Here is a 23,662-nt window from a genome sequence, read left to right as displayed (position 1 = left end):
TCGAGAGGGACTAGCCCAGAGCCAGGATACCTTCTCAGGTCCCTCGACCACCCTGTAAGTGCTACTGGGCTGAGCACATGAAGAGTTATTCCCTGCAACAACCTGACACACTTGCTTCCCCTACAGTCTTACACAGAGCTGTTTTCCAGTCATTGCCATACATTTTTTCATAATTAAATTGTTATTTATGGAACATAATTGTAGCTGTATGTTTGGAGTCAATTGCTGACACGTGTGATATTTGCCAATGTTCACTAAGTTTTTATGAGAAATTACGAAGATGTCAGAGGGTGGTTCAGTGTACCTACAAAATACATCCTGCCATGTGTTTTCAAAAGGCATAAAACAATAAAGGACTAAAAATAAGGAGCATATAGCATAACCATAAACCAGAATCTATTAAAATATCACTTAAGTATTAAAAAATCATCTGGGATTCCTTGACAAATATCTGAAAGGGGAAAAAGCATGAGGAATGACTGCACTAAAAGAGAGACAGTAACATTCATTATTGTCCCATATTGTGACAGTTTATTGTTGTGCTGAAAGAGATGTGAACAGGATGAGGTGAGTGGGATGAGTTTAATTCAGATGACAGTAAGTCAGTGGACTAGATCACAGAAAAGATCTACCTAATTTAGAGCCACCCAACAGAAATTACATGTTTTGTATTAATAAACAAACGGTCACGGAACACTTTGAGTATGGGGTAAGCTTCCTGACACTGTCAACCATTTCCCTTTGGCAAATTACCCTTGACATAAAAACTACGGCTTGCAAATGCACATGGAAAGAAGGTACTCCCTTTGATGGTGACACCCACTATCTCAGGTATAAATGCAGTCCAGGCAGGGTGGAAGCTGGAGCTATGATTCCAGAACAACTGTAAGACCAGCTTTGATTTTAACCTGAACCATTCCCTGCTGCCACTATGAGCTGTGGCTCCAAGCAGACCTCTAAAAGCTGCCTGCGAGGGAGTAGTGGTGGCAGTGCTAGCAGCAGTGGTGGAGGGAGCAGTAAGTATTCCTCTGTCTCCTCAAGAAGAATCACTTCCAGGACAAGTGGTGGTGGCAGGACTTCTGGCAGCAGTTGTGGTGGAGGAAGTTCCAGGAGCAGCTACGGTGGGGGAGCCAGTGGTGGCAGTTATGGGAAGATCAGGCGCAGTAGTTACGGAGGAGGAATGAGCTGTGGTAGTTGCGGAGGAGGAATGAGTGGTGGTGGTTATGGGGGAGGAATGAGCAGTGGTGGTTACGGAGGGGGAATGAGCGGTGGTGGTTATGGAGGGGGAATGGGCTGTGGCAGCATGGGAGTAGGCTTTGGATCAGGTGGAAGTGGGTTTGGTGGTGGCTATGGAGGAAGCTTTGGTCGCGGTGGTGGTTTCAGCAGTGGCAGCTTTGGCAGTGGTGGCTTTCATGGAGGGAATGTGGGAATTCTTTCCAACGACGAGAAGCTGACCATGCAGAGCCTTAATGAACGCCTGGCTTCTTACCTGCATACGGTCAGAAATTTGGAAATGGAAAATGCTCAGCTTGAACAATTAATCAGGGAGTGGTACCAGAAGCAAGGTCCTACTGGTACAAAGGACTACACCCACTACTATGAAACAATTGAAGACCTTCAAAATCAGGTAGGATGTCCTTTCTCAGAGAAGTTTAAGCATAGACAGACTTCTTGTGATTGAGTAAAATATTTCAGGCATGGATACTTCTAAACTCACTAAATGCCTCTCTGAAAGTGCCTCTTGCGCTTGAAATTCTGCTTTCTGTGCACGCATCCAAATACCTCCAACTAGAGGTGGAGAAAAAACGCACACCTCCTATAGCACATCCCACAGACCGTTTGTTGGCAGTGCCTGCAGACTCTCAGACTGCCTGTAGTGGATTTTAGAGCATCGGAAAAATGATAACAATTCCCCTCTGGGATGTGCAGTGTCTGAGATTGGAGTACAGCCCTTGCCCCGCAGCATGGAAGGTGAGATAGAGCCACGGTGGTGACACCAAACCTCTTGGCAGGACTCTTGTGCTCACAAAACAGTTTTTGCCATTCTGATGCTATTTGCACACGGGCATCTCTGTTTTGCACTGTAGGTGACCTTTCCAGGCCTCTGTATGTAGGAAATGGTGTTCCCCTCAGACACCTGGGAATTATAACCAGAAGATCACGTTCATATTTCTGTCCCTTGTGCAAACCTGACAGATTCACAGAGAAAATTTTCCTCAGCATATTGTCTTCTCTTCCAGCTTGTGACTGCGACTGTGGAAACCAACAGGGTACTTTTGGACCTGGATAACACAAGGATGACTGCAGAAGACTTCAAGATAAAGTAAATATATATTCCTCTTTTCCAGGCACTGATTTCCTTTCTCCTGCTTTCCTCAACTTAGTGTCATAAATTAATTCCATAAGCAAATATCAACCCACAGAGACTAGAGTTCCTCCTGGTTACATGGCAGCACAACTGAAATAATTTGTAAGACTTCAAAATTCTTCATTGTTTCTGTAATGATCTTCAGTGGGAATACTGCCTATGGCTGTGGAGTCAAACCTTAGAAAAGATTTATTTTTAAGGAAAGAAAAATTATGATTATCTCTCACTGAAAAGTCAGATGAAACAGATGAAATCTGCACAAAGTCTACAGTAACAAAAGACCACAAAAAAGACCACAGAATACATTTTCATGTTAAAGTTTAAGTACTGGCTGCTGATTTCATAATTCTGCTGGTTGAGAGATGCTCTGTGCTATGAAGTATAGACACAAAAGCAGACACTGAGATACTGGAATATATGAACTTCATCATAAATGAAGTCAGTAGGAGAAGGACTGAGAACCCGAGACCAGGGCTGACCTTTCTGCACTGTCCTTGGCGCAGGTATGAGACGGAATACGGTCTCCGGCAGAATGTGGAGGCTGACATTAATAGCTTGCGACCCTTGTTGGATAATCTGACTCTGAGCAGGTCTGACCTGGAAATGCAATTTGAGTCTCTAAAGGAGGAGATGATTGACCTCAAGAAGAACCATGAGGAGGTAAGAGCCAGCTTCTTGAAATGCAAACTGCAGTGGAAAACAACACTTCCAGTATCGGAAATCTGAGGAGGTTTCGCAGGTAACATCCTCTGCTCTAAATAGTCTTCCCTGCTCTCCAATGTGTGGCAGCTCAGCACGGGGCCACCTGAGACAGGCCGATGGCCCGGTGTCCCTGAGCACAGTCCCCCTCAACAAGCCATGGCTGGGAAGTCAAAGCCAAATCATTGCAACAAGAAAAAAACCCAACATACATATATATGTTGTTGAAAGGATCCAGGATGATTTATGACTTCAGAACAAGTCAACTGACTTCAAAACTCTTTCGCAAAGTAATTTCACCATTTTTGTTTATTTGCCTTGGGCCTGGGTTTTCTCTGCAGGAAATGAAATCGCTGCAAACGCAGTCCAATGGTGATGTGAATGTGGAGGTGAATGCTGCTCCAGGAGAGGATCTGCTGAAAAAACTGAATGATATGAGACAAGAATATGAAAATATTATTCAGAAAAACCGTGAAGAGGTTGAAAGGTGGTATGAAAGCAAGGTAAATGGTTACAATTTGAATGTTCACATTACGAAAAAAAACCAATACCAACTTTTGGTGAGAACTTCCTGTAGATGAATGACATTTTACACGACAACATCCATTGGTCTTAGGATATAATAGTAGAATGCCCTTGATTAAAATAAAGGAAATCACAAGTGGACTTGAACTGCACTAGCAGAGCCATAGCAGCAAGTTTAACTAGCCCCCATTTTACAAGGGGCCCGGCTTCAACTTCTGTTGCTGGATGCTTCCATGATAAACTGCCATGTGACATTGTAAGTAAAACTAAAAAAACTCCAATTCTGTATATTACTTCTTCAGATGGAGGAAGTGAGTCAACAAGTCCACTCAAGTGGCCAGGAAGTGGAATCAAGCAACCAACAGATCTCTGTGCTGAGACGTGACTATCAGAGCCTGGAAATTGAGCTGCAGTCGCAAATCAGCATGGTAGGTAATGATTGCTTCTGATCTTCTGATTTGCAAAGAACATATGAGTTGCTTGAGTGACAGGAGATCAGCTATAGCTAGCACGCCATTTAATGAAGATGCTTGGTACATCTGACACCATGTAAGATTTTTCTCATTTTGGGCACAAGAATGATCTAATCTTGCCACGTTCCCCTAAATACTGTATTTTTTCTTTCATTCTCAGTTACAGTCTTTGCAATCCAACTTGGAAGACACAGAGCGTCGCTACAACATGCAGCTGCAGCAGATCCAGGGTATGATCAGCCCCTTGGAGGAGGAGCTGGCCAGCATCTGCTGTGAGATGGAGAGTCAGAACCAGGAGTACAAGATGCTCCTGGGCATCAAGACCCGCCTGGAACAGGAGATTGCTCAGTACCGGGCACTGCTGGAGGAAGGGCAGCATGGTATTAGGTATGTGCATTCAGATTAATTAACATGTCATCTGTGCAAACAGGTGAAGATGAAAGTAGCAAAATTTGTATTAGAAACTACTGCAATTGATTCGTCATCAACATATTCACGACAATCACAAGAATTCATACGGAATGTAAGTCTTAGCTGGCAGTGTACAAAGCTGTATTATTCTATACTTACTACGAACTGGACAAAAACATTTAGAAAAGTATTTAGAACTATAATATGCCATTTCTTCTCCTAAGTACCGTCAGGAGGTATAGTTATATATGAAAATGAAAGGTAAGCAAGAAAATAAGTGTCTTTTATAAATACTCAAGGTACGTATTTTGAAAGATATCTAAAGCCATTCATTATATTTCTTTTTCTTCTTCTGTGCATATCAGTTAATTTGTCCTTAATTAGGGTAGTTTAAAATCAGTTCTCTAGAACACATTTCACACAATAGTATTCTCAGTCATACGAAGAGCTCAGAGGGAGTCAGGAAAGGGGCTGTGACACAGCTGATAGGATGCCAGACACTGGTCCTGTTGCTATAAGTCTTACGCACACACGTCCTTTCCTCCTTACAGCATCTCACAGGGAGGAGCTGGTGGTGGATCTTCAGGAGGAGGAGGTCATGGAGGAACTAGCTGGTCTTCTGGACGAGGAAGTAGTGGAGGAGGAAGTAGCTGGTCCTCAGGTGGAGGAAGCAGTGGAGGAAGAGTTGGAGGATCCTACGGAAGAACTTCCTCTTCCGGAGGTGGAGGAGGAGGGAGCGGAGGAAGAATGGGAGGTGGAGCCTGTGGTAAAACTTCAGGTGGAGGAAGTGGCAGTGGTGGAGGAGGACAGGGCAAATCCTGCCTCTCCCACTCTTCATCTTCCCACTCCCAGTCTGGCAGCTCTTGTGAAAGCCAAGGTAAAAATTGGAATAAAAGAATATATCCTTCCAGTAACTTATTTCTCTGAATAGCAGGAAAGGATGTGACAACTTCCTTCCTGATTTGGAAATCTGGAGAGATTTTTGCTATTTTTTCCCAGTCATGTTATAAGTCCATGCTGACGTTTGTTCTTGCATAGACACATATCAACATGGTATTATTTCACAAGTGACTCGAATGAAGGGGCTGTTACGAAGAGTTGTATCAGAGGATGTGTAAAAAGAGGAAATGAAGGGGGAAATAATCCCCAATCCAAAGGATGCAGGGAACCAGAGAAGTCAGCAGTTTCAGAATGAACCCAAATGTTAGAAATGTAACTGGGATTAAGGGGGAAAATGGTTAAAGCAGGGTAAAGTAGTTGGAGCACTCATGAGATTTAAAATATAAAGGGTAATAGCTGCAAAATCCTGAAGTAGCAAAAGATGAGGAGTGACCAGAAGGTCTTTTCCATGTCTGATTTCACGGCTGTGGTTCCAGGAGGTGCTGAAAACCTGAAGCTCTGCCTGGATGGGAATAGAACATTGGAGAGAGGAGCAACAATGGAGGAAGTGTCCGAAGCTATAAAAACGATGAGATTGGGTAAGGCTCCAGGTCCTGACAGTATCTCAGACAAATGCCTGAAAATGTTGAAAATGAACAGGAAGTTATATTTTTTAGAAAGATTCTCTTCCACTTCTGATTTGAGGCTTTCATTTATTCCTTCTTATCAAGGAAGTAACAGGGATATTAATCTTACTTATAAATGCAGTCTATCTCACAAACATGCTGTTTTCCATCACAGACTAACAGTTGGGCATGAAAGTATTGGCTATGGACCAAAAGGCCCGAAGCCGTTAATATCAATAGTAAGAATCCTGTACACAGACTCTCTTGATGCGGAAAACAAAGGCAGTGAATTCAGAAGGCTTCTGTGTAATGAGTAAGATTTTTTGGTAAGATTTGGTGTAGATGAGATCTAGTTTTTTTAAATTAATAGGGTTTGCAAACTCCTCCGTAAAAATGCACTCCTTTGATCAAACATCCTATCTGACTTGCAGCAGGTCTACGTATACTGTTCAGCAGGCAAGATTAAAATATATTATGTGCCAGCCTACTTTAAAAATTTACTGTAAATACCCATACACACATAAATACTCTTAAGTTCACATGTATTTGATTTATACTGCTACAGTCACTCTAAATTTAAGGAGTGATTTATACTTAGTTGAGCATAGAAGCAGGTCCGTGTATTTAATACGATAAAGCTGCAAGCGCACATGCTTGTACAAATATTAAGTCTGACACTGTTCAAACCTTTCCAGAATGCTGGGAAAAAAATCTAGTCCACTAAGAACTGCACAGTCTATAATTATGCAGTAACAAAAAGATTTAAAATGCTGAATGAAACAACACTTCTTCAAAGAAATTCTTCCTTCCCTTCATCTTTCCACAGGGAGTTTTAGAAAGCCTGAGGACTGATTGGCAAAACCAGCATCTTCCACTGCAGGACCTCACCAGTGGGCCTTTGGACCAAGCAAGAACATACCGAGCATGTCCGATCACGCCTCTGCAAAGAGCAAGAGGCAAACACTTGTTCAAGTTACTCAACACTGTTCACTCCAGGGGGTCATCAGACTCTTTGGATGGCCTACCTGCTGCTTTCTTCTGAATTTCTGTGCCTAATCACTGTTACCTGAGTTAATCTCTACTGTGATTGGTATTCCTGTGGAAAAAAAAAAAACCCAACAAAAAAATAAACGCTAATAAATCTTTGCTTCTCTCCGATGCAACCAGAAAGCCATGTCTATGAGAGATTTCCTTTAGCAGACATTTTTGTTATAATCAGTTACAAATATCAAGCCCTACCTGTGGAATACACAATAACATGTCAGATTATGCGCAAGACCCAAAAGTTTGCAGTGACATATTCACCATTTAAGACTAACTGGGCAATACTGTAAATACACTGCCAGGTACAATGCTCTGGTAGTGCCAGCAATGGGAAAACTAACAGCCAGAAACCCTACTTGTTTCTGCTATTAACTTCTATCGGGAAAGAGAGGGTGGGTTTAAGGAACTGACTATTCCCTAGAAAGCCTCTTAAAAAAGATCTTCCTAAGGAGTCACTAAAATGCATTATGAAACTTTTTTATCATTGAATTTAAAGATGGACATTTTCAGTTCCCAGTGCCAAAACACTCCTGAGTGCAGAACGCAATTCATGTATAATTAATTATCCAAAAAAGAACACAGTTTGAGTGCTACCTGCTTGGGTACACATTGGACAACGAGTGGAGAAAAGTTCTGTAAGAGCATATCCCTACTTAGTGACAGTAGTTATCTGTACTGTAAAATAAACTCATAACGCTGGAGTAGGAACCAAACTACGTGCATATGGCCTTGCAGAAGAAGGAATTCACAGGGTAGTTTTACTAATCAGAGCCACGTCTTGCTGTCTGGTAGCTGTACAACACCTGGCCTCTACTATGCATTGTCACTTCAGGGCATTTCTCATGTCTAAGTATGGACATTTTACAAAGAAGATTGGCAAATTATTCATATTTATGAATGTGATTTTACAAAACCCAGTGGTAGGTTGAGAGAAAAAAAAAGAAGATATTCAAAAGAAAAGATTCCCAAACCAATTTTAATGGTTGCCTACAGATCACACAGTAGAGGGACTGCTCACAGCGATAAGGGTGCAAATGCCCTAAAGCATAGAGATTGAACTTTTTTCTTTGTTTTAATTACAGCCACATTTCCCTCCTTTATGCCCTGGACAGGTGCTAATGGTACAGAGGGTTCTCTCTGCCCGTCCCCCCATGCTGTATCCCTTGCAGCGCTTTGCAGTCCTGCTCAGGCTAATTAAAGGGTCAGGTCTATGCAAGGTCAGAATCGCTGAAATGAACTCCATGGGGAATTTTACCTGAAAATAATTCAGAGGGCTTCTCATGGCCACCTGTTCACGAATTGTTTTTTAATCCCTTGCATTTCTCAACTCATCTCCCTAGACACAAACAAAGGGAACCAGGTAGGAGCATCACTGCTGGAAGGTTTTCTCTCTCAGTTTTACAGTCATGAGTTTTGTTTTTTCACTCCAGGGAAGGCATCACCCGCTGGAGAAGGTTGAGAAACACAGACTGAGTGGGAGACCGTGGGAACGGCAATCCTGAACGCCCGAGTTCCAGGCAGATCTGTGCCAGTGATTCACTGCATTGCCTTATGTCAGGCTCTTGGCCAATGTGATTAGTACTGAAAAGAAAAAAAATTTAAGACGAAAATGTTTTTCTGAGCAGTGTCTTTGTGGGGTCTGAGGAACCAGCTAATCTTTGTGAAGGACTGCTTCACATGTAAGCATGCACTGATACTCCTGACCTGCCATGCAAAGAGTCAGTGCTGATTACGGACCGTTAAGGATACCCCCATCTCCCTCCCATTGCTAAATCACCTACTTCATTTTTAATCCCCTTGCAGCATCAAGTCATACTTGTCTCTGTATTGCTAGCTGTCCCCTAAACCTTCCTTTCTGACTGCTCTGCTAGTTTTACACCTCTTGCAGGCTGTGACTGTTCTTAGACCTGTCTATTCAGGTTACTAAACTAACAGCCCAAACTGAAGAATAGTCCAATACATCCCGCTTCTCATACCTCCTCCAAAAGCCTGCCAAGTTAATCTCAACAACGTTTCTCCTGAGTGCATGCTTCCTGGCTTCTGTAGGGCGGTTGATGTACAGGCCATCGCCTCACCTCAGCCTTACAGCAACACCGGGGAAGCTCTTGAGGAGGTCAGATACAGTTTGCTTGGAGGAGCTTGCTGCTCTGCACCATTGCAGCAGCTCTGAGGACTACTGATACCTCTCGCTCCTTGATTCTGTACTTCTTTCCAAAACTACAACTTACCTTTAGGATTTTTACTGCCAGTTATCTAAGTATCTAGCATATATGCACTTAACCTTGCAGAAGAAATCCCACTGAAACAAGTCCTGTGAGAGCAAAGCGGAATGGAACTTGGGAAGGAGAATCCACACGGCAGTGAGGGGGTTCAGTACTGTCCCTGAGGACCAGCGCCGTGGTACCAACATGCCAATATTAGGACGCAATGTGTTGCAATATGCTATGTGATTCTGTTGATGATTTAAATGCTTATATCGGTATGTTATAATCACACACAAAAATAAGTAAAAATTTCTGAGTAATTAGGGTAAATAATATAATATCACTATTACTACTTTTGCTACTCAGCATTGGTCTTACTGTCTTCTTCCTTACCTAAAATCTGTACCTTTCTTAACAAAGTGTTCTTATAATGTTCCTTGCATGTAATGAGCCTGCATCCATAATGCAAATCAGCTTAATAATAAAGTTTATTTGCTACACGTTACAGTATGTGACAAAATAAATACAAACCACCAATAAACTTAAAAAAATACCTACTTAATCATGGCATCAGTGCTTATTACGTACAAAAAGAAGGCTGATTTTAAATAGTTTCTTACCATACCCTGGAAGAAAGTGCCAGCTTAAGTATTCTTGCCTTTTTCCATTTTGTATATACAAAATCTGCATCTAGTTATCACTAGCACTTGCTTACTAGAGAGAGAACAGGCTTGTGATAACAACAATGATGCAAAAACACTTCAGTGAAGGAATAGAGCTAGAATACCAAAACTATTGCAAAGCAGGAGTAAGAAATACAAATGTTATAGTGTCAGGTGTCAAAGCACGCTGAAAATGGGACTCCAGCGATATTGAGAATAGTGAGGAGAACCTTGCACCTTTTATTTGCATGCATTTTGTTAGGCATTAATCAGCATAATAAGCTTTAATTTTATGAGCACAAAGTGTTGCAATTCGGATACTTATCTGGTGTTCCTATTAGCGCTCTGAGAAGAAAATTGTGGTATGTGTTGGAACAAGACCTTCAGAACAGCCTTAGGCAAAAATAAATGTGCACACACACTCCTATATGTTTGGCTTTAGTACTCCCGGAGCACTTCATTTGTCCATTTGAAGGCATAGATGTAATTTCAAAATTGCCTATGCATATATTCTGCTGATCTCTCTTTTGTTTAGCATTAATTGTCAGCCCAGTTAATTGTCAAGTGCTACATGGGCTACATTCTGTTCAGCATTAGTACAGCAAAGTATGCCATTTCTCTGCACTGTTGGGGGGAAGAAAGAAACTAGCAGATCTTTCTAGAGCCCACGCATCTCGACATGAATGTCCTAGTGGGTTTTCTTCACTTTTACGAGGGGGTAACACAGGTTGTCATTTGCTGAAAGTGTTGGGGATTTTTTTTTTTTTTTGTGATAGTAATTCTTTATACAGACAATCAAGCAGGGGCCTGATCCAGCAGCAAGCCCAGCAGCATGCCTCCCCCAGGCCAGCAGGATCTTCCTCCCTGTAAAACACTCAAGGAGGAGTGGGTGCTTTCTGTCACACAGCACAGCAGCTGTAGTAACAGAAGTACAGTACGTGGAGTAGTGCCTTTGCAGGCTGGGAGTCAAATCGCTGTGTTCCATCTCGCAGGATGCTGCAGTAATCAGAGCCATTAAGGTGACAGTAGAGCTGCAGGTGCCCACAGCCTGGAGAGGAGCTGAGGCCACTTATCCCAAATGGACTGAGGCACACAGCTCCAGAGAGCCAGACCTTGTTGGCAGATGTTCTTACCATGCCCTCCAGCTGTTCTAGGCAATATGAAAAACACTGTTCCATTTTGGTACCAAAAAAAATATTATTCCAATCAAACTGACTTCACTCTGTAGGAGACTGGGATAATCACAGGGACAGCGCTCCGATTCTGGCTCAGGAAGTGAGAGAAAAGGTAACTGGCAGCTCAGAGGCAGTAACTAGAGGTAGTAAACTCTAGCCAGTCAGCTGGAGGGCACCATGGCCTCAACCCATGGCTCTCACATCCAAGTGACAGAAATGGTGTGTACATCTTCATCTGAGCAACAGGCATTCTTCCCATCAGCCTACTGGCCTGGAAGATCCAAGTTATCCTGCACAAAAGTGTTTGCTAGGAGAGTGCTAGAGGTTTTAAACTTCACGGGCAAGCTCACTGCTGCCTTAATAGTCCTCATTTCCTTTGCTGGGTCTAATCTAAATTTCTTTGGAAATTATTGTGATTTCACTAGAATATTATGAGATGAAGTAGGAATGAAGAGCAAGCACAGACTCCTAGGTGAAAACAGATCCTCTCTTCTTACAAAAATTTCTATTAAGAGTGATGGAAAGAGATTATTAAACAGATCAAGAGAAGAAACTGTAGCACTTGCCTGAGGTATGGCATCAGAATGACATTGAATTAGGGGAAATGTTTTAATTTTTCAGTGCACAGAGACAAAAGTTAGAACACAGTTTCTCTAGGCCTGTTTTGAATGCAGCAGCTCCAGTTTCTTGTAAAAGTCTCCCAGTTTTGTTAAAATATACATCAGCGTGGGCTGCTCACAGAGTTTGTCTTCATTCTGATGCTAGGCAGTCACGTCTCTGATATATATCACGGAGGCCTGATTAAAAGGAAAACAATAACAGAGAGAGTGAAAGAATGTCGGCTGTACTTGAAACGTGGCATGTGCTGAGGTAACAAGAAGCAGTAAGCAGCGTCAAAACATTCAGCTCCTCTGCCGCCTGGGTAATGCCGGTAGCTGTGGCAATGAACGTCCTTACTCTGGTCTGATTTGGAAACAGCAATGTTATACAGCATACAGGATGCTGTACCAGCACAGTAACATTAATGATTAAACTGATCATCATATGTAGGAAAAAGATGAGAAAAGGTCTTAAAATTGCTGGTTCCTTTCAGGTAATTCCGTAAATTATAAACTTTACATCATCCATATAACACATTAGCAGAAAGCATCAGAGAACAAAACTTTTTGAAGGTTCTTTAAATGAGCTCGAAAAGGAAAAATTCATCCTGTCCACAGAATGGATCTTCTCTGGTTTGTAAATATTTTCACAGTTAAATATTTAATAATCAATAAATTAAAATTTGTCAGGACGGAATTCAATGTACGCAACTTTACAAGATGATGGAGAACTCGTAGTTCACCTGTATTTTTCAGGTACATTGGTATTATAGTCCGAAGACACATACTACATTTTTGAGAACATAGTGACTGTGAAAGAAACAATCATCAGAGAAAACTTTCAGTTGTTGAGAATACAGCATATCCTAACAGCCAGGAGGATTTATATAAAAAGCACTAATATTAAATAATAGCAATGGTAAAGACAAAAAAGCAACATCCTATGAGCATACGACTTACAGGCTACCAAAGGTCTAAAGGCAAAATCTGTTTGTGTTCCTCCTTTATATATAAGTAGCGGTAATCATAGAGAACTAAAACGAAATTTTAAGGCTATCTAAAGTTCTCCACCCTCAATGGCTTGACTCCTTCTTTTCTTTCATTGATTTTATTTTTTAAAGTATTTTCCAAGCATACAATAAGATATGCCCTTATCGGAACCTTCCAGTATGGACAAGTTTCTGCTGTGAACAAGTACATATAGCAAATGATAACCTATAAATAAAACAGGAAACAATGCAGGTTCTCAGAAAGTAAGTAAACGGATTAAGAGATTCTTCTGGCAAATGTTTTTACTCTTGTTTTAATAATTCCAGAGAATTTTTTGCTCCTTATCACTAACAAACCCATAGATCATTCTAGCTTGTCTAGGAAAAGCATCTATAAGGAGTATCACCGGAGTTACTGATGGAAATCTGAATGTGATAATCAATTTTACTTACCGTAGCAGAATTAGTGAAAAAGGGCCCCCACTGACCAAAACGACATTACCCAGACACAAAGGCAAAACAACACTAAAAAGAAAAAACATTTTGCATACAGTAAACTGCACCTTTCAGCACAACAACATGTGCGGAAGCCCAGAAACTGTGTTTACGCTGCACAGGTGACACTACCGTCCTCCAGCTGTGAATCAAAGAGAAATTATCACATCATCAAGCTACTTGAAATCTTTCATCATCTTTAAGCCATTGAGTATATCAAATAGCAAGATAAAATCAGAGAGCTTTTGAAAGAGATTGCATAAGCAGCAATAAAGCAATGTTGGCAAAACCACAGGGCAAAGGACAGGACGATGGATTCACCCAGAAAAATGGTAAATAATCCTTAATTTAACATAAAAAAGACCAGAAGTTAAGAGGCAGAAATATAGTTTGTAGAAGACTCATGCACATGGAGACTGACAGCAGTGTAAAAGACAGCAGCAAGATACAAAGAACTTCGATGTCAAGGTGACCCTTGGAAAGCAAGGGCTGCGCTGTGCTGCCCTCCACAAGGGTCTTTTGGAAGATGCTGAGAAAAAGCAGCAGACAGCAATGCCAGTTCCTCGCACGTGCCCATCTCTGTTCCCTCCACTGGAGGTTTAGGGGCACGTTGCTACGTTTCATAAACCCCTCACAGCCATTAGAGGATCAGTAACCAAACAGAGAGGAAGAAAGGCAAGGAAGACATTTCAGTAACACAGAACAAAACTGTCACTGGAAAACATACGCTTTCTTCCAGGCAAACCATAACAGCTTGGGGTCCACCTACAGCAGGATCCCAAGTGCTGCTGGTTTTGCTGTGGTTTGCAACGTGGTTTGGCTGTTTGCATGAATGAAGTCTCTCCTGCATTCAAAAAGAAGATGTACGTTTCTCATAAAAGCATGCAGTGTAAGAACAGAGCTCAGTGGATGCTGAGGAACCAAGATTCTGCAGTCAAATCAGGATAGTTAGTTTTCACCCCAGACAAAGATAAAACATCACAGCATGAGCGCGGTTTTGTAGATGATAGTCATCTGGAATCAAAGAGTCCGTCAGCGCTGTTTGCCCAAACTCAGACCACTTTTATATATTTTTCAGAAACACACAATTCTGTCTTCAGATACCTGCTTTAGCATCAGATCTAACAATTGAGGACAAAAACCATTTACATGTCCATCCTGGGTGAACTCCTGGGGATCAGAGCAAGACTGAATATGGTGTAATTTCTGTTGTGGTCTCAACAGTCTGATTCCAACCAATTTATGTAAAAAGCTTTTTGGCTTTTCTATCAGGATACTATTTTAGAGTCACAAGGACTGTATTAAGTCTCAAGTCAGCATTAAGAGCAATATATTTAATAACTCTGTCACCTGTAATATATGACACCATAACAATAGAGAGAATGAGCAGTTTAATATTAAATCTTAAAAGGTCTTCCCACACAGTAGTTTACAGGTCATTGTCTGCATTGAATACAGCTTCTAATTGTGCTACAATTGACTTTATAATACAATTAAAGCGTCCTTAATCCTCCTACTATTTTAGATCAACAGCTCTTTGGACGAAAAAAAAAAATCCAATAGTTTTTTCCCTTTGATTTCTAGGGCTTAGCTATCTAGTGCGGATTATCACTAATAGCTGTATTATCACTTTTTTTCATAAAGGAAGGATTTTGATTTTTAAATAAGAATCCCACTGCATTGCTTGAGATAGACTTCTCATATAATTAAATATGTTCTCTAAGTGATGGCAGGGACACACAAGTTGGACAATCTAAATAGACAAGTTATACAGTCCTATTAATAAAACTCTTGCGCTATCATGTATAGTGAGAAAAAGAATATAAGCAGTGTAGAAGATATTAAATGCACAAAATATGAAAAAGCAAAAGAGAACAATAGTCCTTGACAGTAGCAACTACAAAAATCTTAGCAAAGAAAGTAGATTAATAATTGAACAAATAAATGCACAGTCTAACATGAAAGATTTAGGCTTCACCTTCTTTCTTTTAGGGAAGAGCTGGGAACAAAAATTCTTTCTTTATAGTTGCACTGGGTACACATTATCTCAACATGAGCTTCAAAAGGATCCTGTATGAAGTGGCTTTTCCACTGTAAACAGATCCAGGCTGCATGAGGCAAAAGACTATATGTTCCAGAAAAAGCTAAATTAAAAGAATGCCACCCAAAAGAAATGAAATGTTCAGTCTTAAACAAACACCATAAACCCAGCAATGGGCTTGATTGCCTGAGATATCAGCACAAAAATATTGTTCAGCAAATTATTCTTGGCACAAACAACAAGGTTGGCAAATGCCCTGGGAGAAGGATACACCCTGATGGTGACACCCACTGTCAAAAGTATAAATAGAGAGAGCTGGGGGTGAAAATTTGCAGTCCTGAATCCTATCAGGCTGTGCACCTAGATTTGGGGTTGTGGTTAGACTCTCACCTGCTGTCACCATGAGTTGTGGCACTAAATCTTCGACTAGTACCATCAGAATTAGCAGCGGAGGTGGTGGTAGTGGTGGTGGAGGATGCAGTGGTGGAGGTGGTGGAGGGGGTAGCAGCTGTGGAGTACGTAAGTCTGGTGGATACTCCTCAGTGTCCAGTAGGAGGTACACCTCTTCCGGAGGAAGCGGAGGCTTTTCTGGGAGAAGCTTTGGTGGAGGAGTTTCCAGGAGCAGCTATGGAGGGGGCTTCAGCAGTGGCAGTTGTGGAAGGATTAGCCGCAGCAGCTATGGTGGGAGAATGAGTGGTGGTAGCTATGGAGGAGGAATGGGCTGTGGAAGTATGGGCGGAGGATTTGGATCAGGTGGCGGTGGTTTTGGAGGAATGGGAGGTGGTTATGGAGGTGGTGGAGGTAGTTTTGGTGGTGGTGGATATAGCGGAGGTGGATTTAGTGGCTTCGGGGGCAGCAGTGGCTTTGGTGGTGGCAGCTTTGGTGGTGGTGGTGGCTATGGTGGAGGCAGTTTTGGTGGAATGGGGTTCGGTGAAGATTCCGGCTTGCTTTCCACAAATGAAAAGCTGACCATGCAGAACCTGAACGATCGCCTGGCTTCTTACTTGGATAAAGTACGACGCTTGGAGGATGAAAATACTCAACTTGAACAACTGATCAGGGAGTGGTATAAAAATCAAGGTCCCACTGGCACCAGGGACTACAGCCAATATTACAGAACAATTGAAGAACTGCAGAACCAGGTATGATGTAATTTGATTAACTTTGAACAGATTCTCATTAGAACAGCACTTGCCTCCTGCAGCACAATATCCCGATTTGGGGTGATATATTCCCTCCTTTGTTTTAGCCAGGAGGCAAGCAGGTGAGGTGACAAAGCCTGACTACCAGTTTTTCTCTGCTGTGGGTGATACGCGTGTTCTGGCACACTTGTGCTTGGCGCAGGTAGTGTTGTCTGGTGCAATGGCAGATCAGTGCTCCCATGATGGGGCCTGTCCAGTGCTCCCTTCAACGCTGTGCCCTTGCTTGTTAGTTCTTCACTCTCTTGAACAGGAGGTATAATCATTGCTTGCTTACATTGTGCTACTAGTGCCCATATTAATTGCATCTTTTTGTGAATATACAGGATGAGCCAACATGTGCATTGTCTAATTCTAGCCCTCGGCCATTTAATATTCCCATATCTCCTACATGAATATGGTTGTTGCCAAATGCAATGGGAATTATGTTTTCCCACTGTTTTTAGAATATGAGGAGTTTATTTAGTTACTCTTTCCAACAAGGTATTAAGTTTTTGATGCATATTTGTGAATGAAAATTGACAGCAAAGGCACTTTCTTTTAACTGGAAGCAACAAACTTTTCTCTGTCCATATAGCTCCTGCAGCAGTAGTCATGCTTGCCATTACCATAAAGATATTCTGAGATGTGTTTCTGCACAGGTATTCCTTCCCTCCGTGTGTCAGACTGAAAAGACGACTAACCCAATAACACCTGCCCTCTCCCTTTCAGATCGTTGGTGCAAATGTGGACCTTAACAAGATCCTTCTTGACATTGACAACACCAGAATGACTGTGGATGACTTCAGACTGAAGTGAGTCTTTCCCTTCCTGTTGCATTCCATCTTACCTCCCTGGACCCTCAGGAGTTCATATTGCCAATTAATCTTTGTAGATGCTATAGCCTCTTGGCTCCAGTGACAGAATATACAGCTGTTGGGAAAAAACACCCTGAGAATGACTTTGTTAGTTTTTCATTATTGTTTTTCTCCAGACAAGTTACTGAAGAGTGCCATTTAAAGGACTACAGTCTAAGTTTCTCCATCCTTGCGTGTAGATTTATAAGTATAATCCTCATCATATAAATCTCAGAGAGAGAAATTCTACTGAAATCAAACAAACCTATTGGAGATGGAAAGAGAATTAGGTCCTTTCTTTTAAGAATTGAGCACTGGGATTAAAGACCAAAGACGTACTGATGGGAGCTGTTCATAATCAAGATAACAAAGAAAGAGGTCTGGCAGCACTTTTACTGTCTGTCTTGTCTGTCCTTTAGGTATGAAACTGAATATACTCTCCACCAGAGTGTGGCAAGTGACATTAATGGATTACGTCCACTTTTGGATCAACTGACTCTAGCCAGATCTGACTTGGAGACACAGTTTGAATCCCTAAAAGAGGAATTGATCTTTCTTAAGAAGAACCATGAAGAGGTAAGTTTCTCCACACTTTAAAATAATAACTAATGAAAACTCAACACTCAGAATTTCCTGTGGATTTCTTCCGCTAGCAGTAACAGGATTTTGGCCGCTGGCTTTGATCACCCAACGTGATACAATCTGGCTTTGATTTTCAGGAGTATGCAGCATCCATAGCTGCCCACAGCTGATAAATAAGACACCTAGGTCAGCATGTGGCAAAATGAGATCAGGGAAATGAACAGTGTTCAGTACAAAGTACAATTTCATTGCTGAACTCACAGAAGGAAAATCATATAGAATATACAGAGGAGTCAAAAGAAAATATTTGTACTATCTGCAATTATATTTCCTATTGAGAAGAACAATGCAAAAAAGGATTTTCACAAAAAGCACACTGCACAGAATTCCTTATGACCCTGAGGAGAAAATGTAAAGGTTGCTGTGCATGTGGTGCTGGGCTATAGTTCACTGCAAAGTTTGGCTTGGGAATGGCAGAATTGTTCCCTTTCACAACAAGGACAGATGAGGGCCCCTTTGCAGGAGCGACACGGCTGTGTGCGGATTTGTGTCCGTTTCTTTGCTTCTGTTTGAAACTATGACATTTCTCCTTACCTTCACCCTTTGAGAACCTGGTGGGCTTTTGTGCTTTTTTTTTAGGAAATGAAAGGACTGCAAACACAATCTGGTGGTGATGTCAATGTGGAGGTCAATGCTACTCCTGGCATTAATTTGATGGAAAAATTAAATGAAATGCGATCTGAATACGAACGGCTTATTGAGAACAACCGGAGAGAGGTGGAAAGCTGGTATGAAACCAAGGTAAAGCACAGTAGTTTTTCAGTTACTAAATCTCTCACAAAGAACTGGACCTATTTACATCCAGCAGAGGAAAGGCAACTTATCATGATTATTTAAGGGACATTAACTTTAAATGACTTTAAGCAGTTTACTGTAACAGGTCAGTTCCTGAGTATTAAGATTATGTAGTAAAGCATGTAGAATCTCTGTTCCAGTAGCAAGGTCATTAACACAGAGTGAGTTAGCTGAGTGGTGTGTGTGAAATGTACAGTCAGTCTGCATTACATCTTTATTCTTATTAATTGCTTTCTCAGTGCTTTTATGATAACCCCACAATGTTTTCTTATTATCAAAAATGCCTCAATTTGGTATGTGAATTTTTCAGATGGAAGAAGTTAATCAACAAGTCCACTCGAGTGGCCAGGAGATACAATCAAGCAACCAACAGATCTCTGAGCTGAGACGTGAATATCAGAGCCTGGAAATTGAGCTGCAGTCGCAAATCAGCATGGTAAGTAAAGATATTTGCTTCTATTGCACCTGTGGCGCAGGCTGTACGTGTCACTAGAATGAAAGAATGGTTACGCCAAGAAAGTACTCCATCTGTAGAGAATGGGATACTGGATTATTACCTTCAAAGATATGGTTTTTCTGGTTTGTGAAGATCTCCAATTTTTCCACAAAAATGAGTTAAACTTGCCACATTCCCACAAACACCGTATTTTGTTTTCTATTTGCAGGTAGACTCTTTGCAATCCAACTTGGAAGACACAGAGCGTCGCTACAACATGCAGCTGCAGCAGATCCAGGGTATGATCAGCCCCTTGGAGGAGGAGCTGGCCAGCATCCGCTGTGAGATGGAGAGTCAGAACGAAGAGTACAAGATGCTCCTGGGCATCAAGACCCGCCTGGAACAGGAGATTGCTCAGTACCGGGCACTGCTGGAGGAGGGACAGCAAGACCTTGTGTATGTAAACTGACAAAAAACCAGAGCATTGTGTGAAACCTGGGGTTGCTAGATTAGTCACAAAGACAGGAAATTAAGAGTCTAGATTTGCAGAACAGACTTTGTACTGAAATGAGGCTAATTCAGCTATCTTTACCAATCACCTCCCAGTTCTGAAGTACTATACATTTCTTGGCAAACTGGTTCAGAATATAAATCATGTGAGGAAAAATTAATGCAGAAATTCTGAACTACTGATTTGGGGCTGGGCAGGGAGACCCATGTACAGATCCTTACCTTTACCCTCGATCCAGAAAAGGCCAGGAACTGAACAGACAGAAGTCACCTTGGAAAAGACTGTAAGCAGAAAAATGGCCATAGTTTTCCAAACCTTCATAAAAGCCTCAGTGTGCAATCCTCTGAAAGTTCAAGCTACTTCAGTTTCCCTTATGCTTGTAAGTGGCATCTGAAAGAACAGCTAAATCTTCATTTTCTGCCTTTCCACTGTGGAGTGCAGTGACACCATACGCTGATAAAGCAGCAATGCTAAGTCTTGCAAGAAATACCTGAGCAGAATGGGGGAAAAGCAAGAACTCTTGCATTCAAGCTGAAATTGAAAGAGAAGTTGTTTTTTGGCACTGTATCAGTTGTCTTGCTGATCTGTGCTAGATTCTAAAAAGGAGAAGTACAGATAAGAGAAGTGCAGGCTTCTGTGCAGCGTCTGTAGATAGATTTCTTTCTGAGATCAAAAATGCATTTGATTAACATTTTTTCTCTTTCTTTCTCTCTCTTTGCAGAATGCCAGCAGGAGGAATGGGAGGAGGAATGGGAGGAGGAATGGGAGGAGGCATAGGTGGTGGTAGAATAGGAGGTGGTGGCTACTCTGGAGGAGGAAGAGGAGGAGGTGGTAGCATGAGTGGTGGATATGGAGGTGGTGGCATTTGCTCTGGCAGTGGAATAGGAGGAGGAATGGGAGGAGGAAGTAGCGGAGGAGGAGTGGGAGGAGGAAGTGGAGGAATGGGAGGAGGAAGCGGTGGTGGATGCAGTACTATTGTTGGAGGAGGAGGAGGAGGAAGGATCTCAGGAGGCGTCAGCAGTTCCCACTCCTACTCTTCATCTTCCCAGTCTCAGTCCTGCAGGAGTGGTGGTGAAAGCCAAGGTGAGAATTATTGTATGGGCACACTGTTCTCTCAGTCCCATCCTTACTCATTTATACACTGTATCTCATGCTCTTCCCAAGGTAAACAGTACTGAGGACAAACTAAAATTTCTGGAAAGTGTTAGATTTATTAAAAATTCTTTCCTATTTGTGTGCAGAGGATTGACTCTGCTTAAGAAACACACATTGGATTTCTATTCAATTTTGTGGGTGACATTGGCTAATCATGTAGTTAAAACCTCAGCTGTTTTTCTCCATCTCTCATTCTTTGCAGAACCTCATAAATACTGCCACCTTTGTACCATGCTTAAGTCCTCCTTTATGCTTTTGGTCACCTATCACATAATCAAGCTGCTTTTCTGTCTGGTAAATACTGGTGCCTCAGACATTCAGTGCCAGTACTAAAGAAATTAACTCTTGCTTTATTTCTAAACAGGGTATGGAAGAAAATCTTTTGACTAGAATATACATAGAGGATCCTACAGTGCAAGACCTTCCAAACTGAAACTGGCCCAAATCCTCTACATTGCCCATACTCCTGAGGAAAGCCTGATGCTCTTCCCAATTCCTCACTGTTGCTGATGCCATCTACCCAGAAAGGCCTGTCGGAGCTACTCGGATGGGCCACCCGCCCACCTGCCATGCATGCTGTGTGCTTCTGCCTGGAACGCTTTGTGGCTTCAATCATTGGCACTTTGTTCTTGCTTTACAGATTCAACCTGTTTGTTACTCGGGTTGTTCTGTATCAGAAAAATGTCGCTAATAAAACTTATTTTCTGTCTGATGCAACCAGAATCCTGTGTGGGGGTTTTCTTCCATTCTGTAGGTGTAAACACTTAAAAAGAAAGTACAAAGCCATGCCAACACATGCCTCCAGGTAGAAAAGTTGGTGATATATTACAATAGTTGATAATGAAATTTAGAGTTAAAGCACAATTTCTGAGCATTCAGGGCAGATCGTAATCTTCTTGGAGCATCCCGTGCTGTGCCTTTGTATTTTAATAACATGCCAGATACTCCTGTGGAGCTGAGCTCTGAAGACTCAATAGCAGTTGAGTATCAGCCCAGAGCAGATTGCAGAATCTCAGCGCTCTATGAGTGCTAATAAAGTTGGCATCAAAGGAGTGCCCACCCAGGCCTGACACAAAGAAACATGAATGCTTACAGAACCATGACTGTAAAATGAGCTTTTCAGTTTGTGATTCACAAAACCTTAACTGGCACTCATCAGTTTGAACTGGAAATGCACAAACTAGTGATCTGGTTTTGAACAGACAAGAAAAAGAAGTTAAGAGGAAATATAATTTACAGGATCTTTACAAAGGTCTCCTCCATAAAATGTTAATTCTAAAAGCAGTATTTGCCTTCTACCTGTGACAAATGAAGTACATGTGAAAGTACCTGGAATGTTTACTTTTGGCTATAGGGAGACCTGTACTGTGAAGACAATTAGCATAAACTCTTTCAGCCACATCCAACTGTTACTTAAAAACATTCCAACTGATTGCTTGGCTGCTGTAACAGCTCGGAGCACCCCAACAAATGAACAATCAGAAAGCACTCTCTTGTTATTAGCTATCTTTTGGGAGTTACATTTGCTTCTGTCCAGCTTTTTTATTTACTTTTTTATAGTCATTCTTTCAAAGAAATTATAGTATAGCTTTCTCCAGTGCTGGGACAACTTCGTTCATGAAAACAAACAGTAGCTTCTTTCATTGCAGCCCACCCCCATGGATAAAACTCATTTCCAGGGACTTAGTTGAAAAAAACCCACTTTGCCTTCAGGAGACCAACAAATTCAGAGATCAAAGGAAATGAAAGGTATTGTCCTAGGCCTTTCAAAGCAGTCTCTTGTGCACATTTGAGGAATCTCAGGAATTTCTGCATGCTATTTTGGAGAGAGGGCTGCCAAAGTAGGCAGATCGTAAACCACAGCTTTATTCTTTTTAATGAGAAGTTAGCATCTGAATTCCTCAGACTTGTCTGAAAGTCTTAGTCCATTGCACAGTTATGGACAGAAGTCAGCTCTAGGCTTCGGCGTGCAGAAGGATCTGTGTGAGCCCATCAAGACAGGATGTCTATAGTGAAGCTTTAACAAAAGGCACAGAGTGGTCCGAGCTCCAGAGTATCCTGGGCAAACGAGGGGCCAAAATTCCGCTGAGGCTGCAGAAGTGAAAGTATATGGCACTTGCACATGGACTGGGTGCTGGTGCAGGGCTGTGTGCTCGGGGAGTGGCCTCTAGTGGTGAGCGAGGCCTCAGAAACGTGGGGCTGTGGAAGAGGAGATTGCACCATTATTAAACGTAAAACAGGTCGATGCAAAAGGGGGTGGATCTAGAGAACAGATTCAAAATTAATTTCCAGAAATAGAGCCACATTGCCATGCAAACCTTCTCAACACGTGGAGACCATCCAGGGAAACAGAACCACTTGACCTACACCAGATGGGAGTCTGTATTTGTTTGTATTGTGCTTGCATGAGCTAGGTTTTGCAGAGTTGTTAAACACACTTTGTGCTACACAAATACTTCCAGCGACACACAACAGAAAGAATGAGATTCTAGTAATGCTGACTTCTATTTCTTTGGTTTAGGTACTTGGACTACACATATCATCTAGAAAGAGATGTCATGTTCATAGTAAATGGTACATGGATTATTTCAAAGTAACCAACTGTGCTTACGCCAGAGCCCTCTAGAGGGTACTACGCTGTTCTCTCTTGCACCTTGAATGTTACAACTACCTCCACAGATGTTACGCACCATATGATGAAGTTCAGAAGGGGTTAAAACAAGCAGACTGGAGACAGCACCTAGTGGGAGACCCAGTTTGAGGGAATGAAGGATTTTCAGGAGACTGTGACTGGTGTGGCCGAGGAAATGAAAAGAGAGTATGAAGGCAATGAGGAATCTCATTGTATCTTGAGCAAAGACTGAGGAAAACCCTGTGGATCTAGACAGTGGGAATGTT

General features: G+C 41.9%; 2 protein-coding genes across 3 annotated transcripts; both read left to right on the top strand.

Annotated features, from left to right (window-relative positions):
* The first annotated feature begins 931 nt into the window (after positions 1 to 931).
* Positions 932 to 7,117, top strand: LOC129195517 (keratin, type I cytoskeletal 10-like). 2 transcript variants are annotated; one of them, XM_054801653.1, is made up of 10 exons: positions 932 to 1,214; positions 1,257 to 1,627; positions 2,241 to 2,323; positions 2,872 to 3,028; positions 3,409 to 3,570; positions 3,895 to 4,020; positions 4,226 to 4,452; positions 5,028 to 5,353; positions 5,853 to 5,954; positions 6,808 to 7,117. In XM_054801653.1, the coding sequence occupies exons 1-10, from the start codon at positions 932 to 934 to the stop codon at positions 6,831 to 6,833; spliced, it is 1,863 nt and encodes a 620-aa protein (XP_054657628.1). In that variant the 3' UTR covers positions 6,834 to 7,117. The 2 variants fall into 2 exon arrangements, with proteins under 2 accessions (XP_054657628.1, XP_054657626.1); XM_054801651.1 differs by having other exon boundaries at positions 932 to 1,627.
* Positions 7,118 to 15,556: 8,439 nt separating this feature from the next.
* LOC129195641 (keratin, type I cytoskeletal 13-like) lies at positions 15,557 to 21,529 on the top strand. The gene is made up of 8 exons (XM_054801893.1): positions 15,557 to 16,332; positions 17,101 to 17,183; positions 17,645 to 17,801; positions 18,447 to 18,608; positions 18,973 to 19,098; positions 19,328 to 19,554; positions 20,331 to 20,692; positions 21,129 to 21,529. The coding sequence occupies exons 1-8, from the start codon at positions 15,592 to 15,594 to the stop codon at positions 21,152 to 21,154; spliced, it is 1,884 nt and encodes a 627-aa protein (XP_054657868.1). The 5' UTR covers positions 15,557 to 15,591; the 3' UTR covers positions 21,155 to 21,529.
* Positions 21,530 to 23,662: the final 2,133 nt, after the last annotated feature.

Source organism: Grus americana, chromosome 22 (assembly GCF_028858705.1).
Source record: "Grus americana isolate bGruAme1 chromosome 22, bGruAme1.mat, whole genome shotgun sequence".
NCBI classification, from domain to species: Eukaryota; Metazoa; Chordata; class Aves; order Gruiformes; family Gruidae; genus Grus; species Grus americana.
Note: the sequence above shows the minus strand (reverse complement) of the source record. Positions and strands in the feature narration are given on the sequence as shown.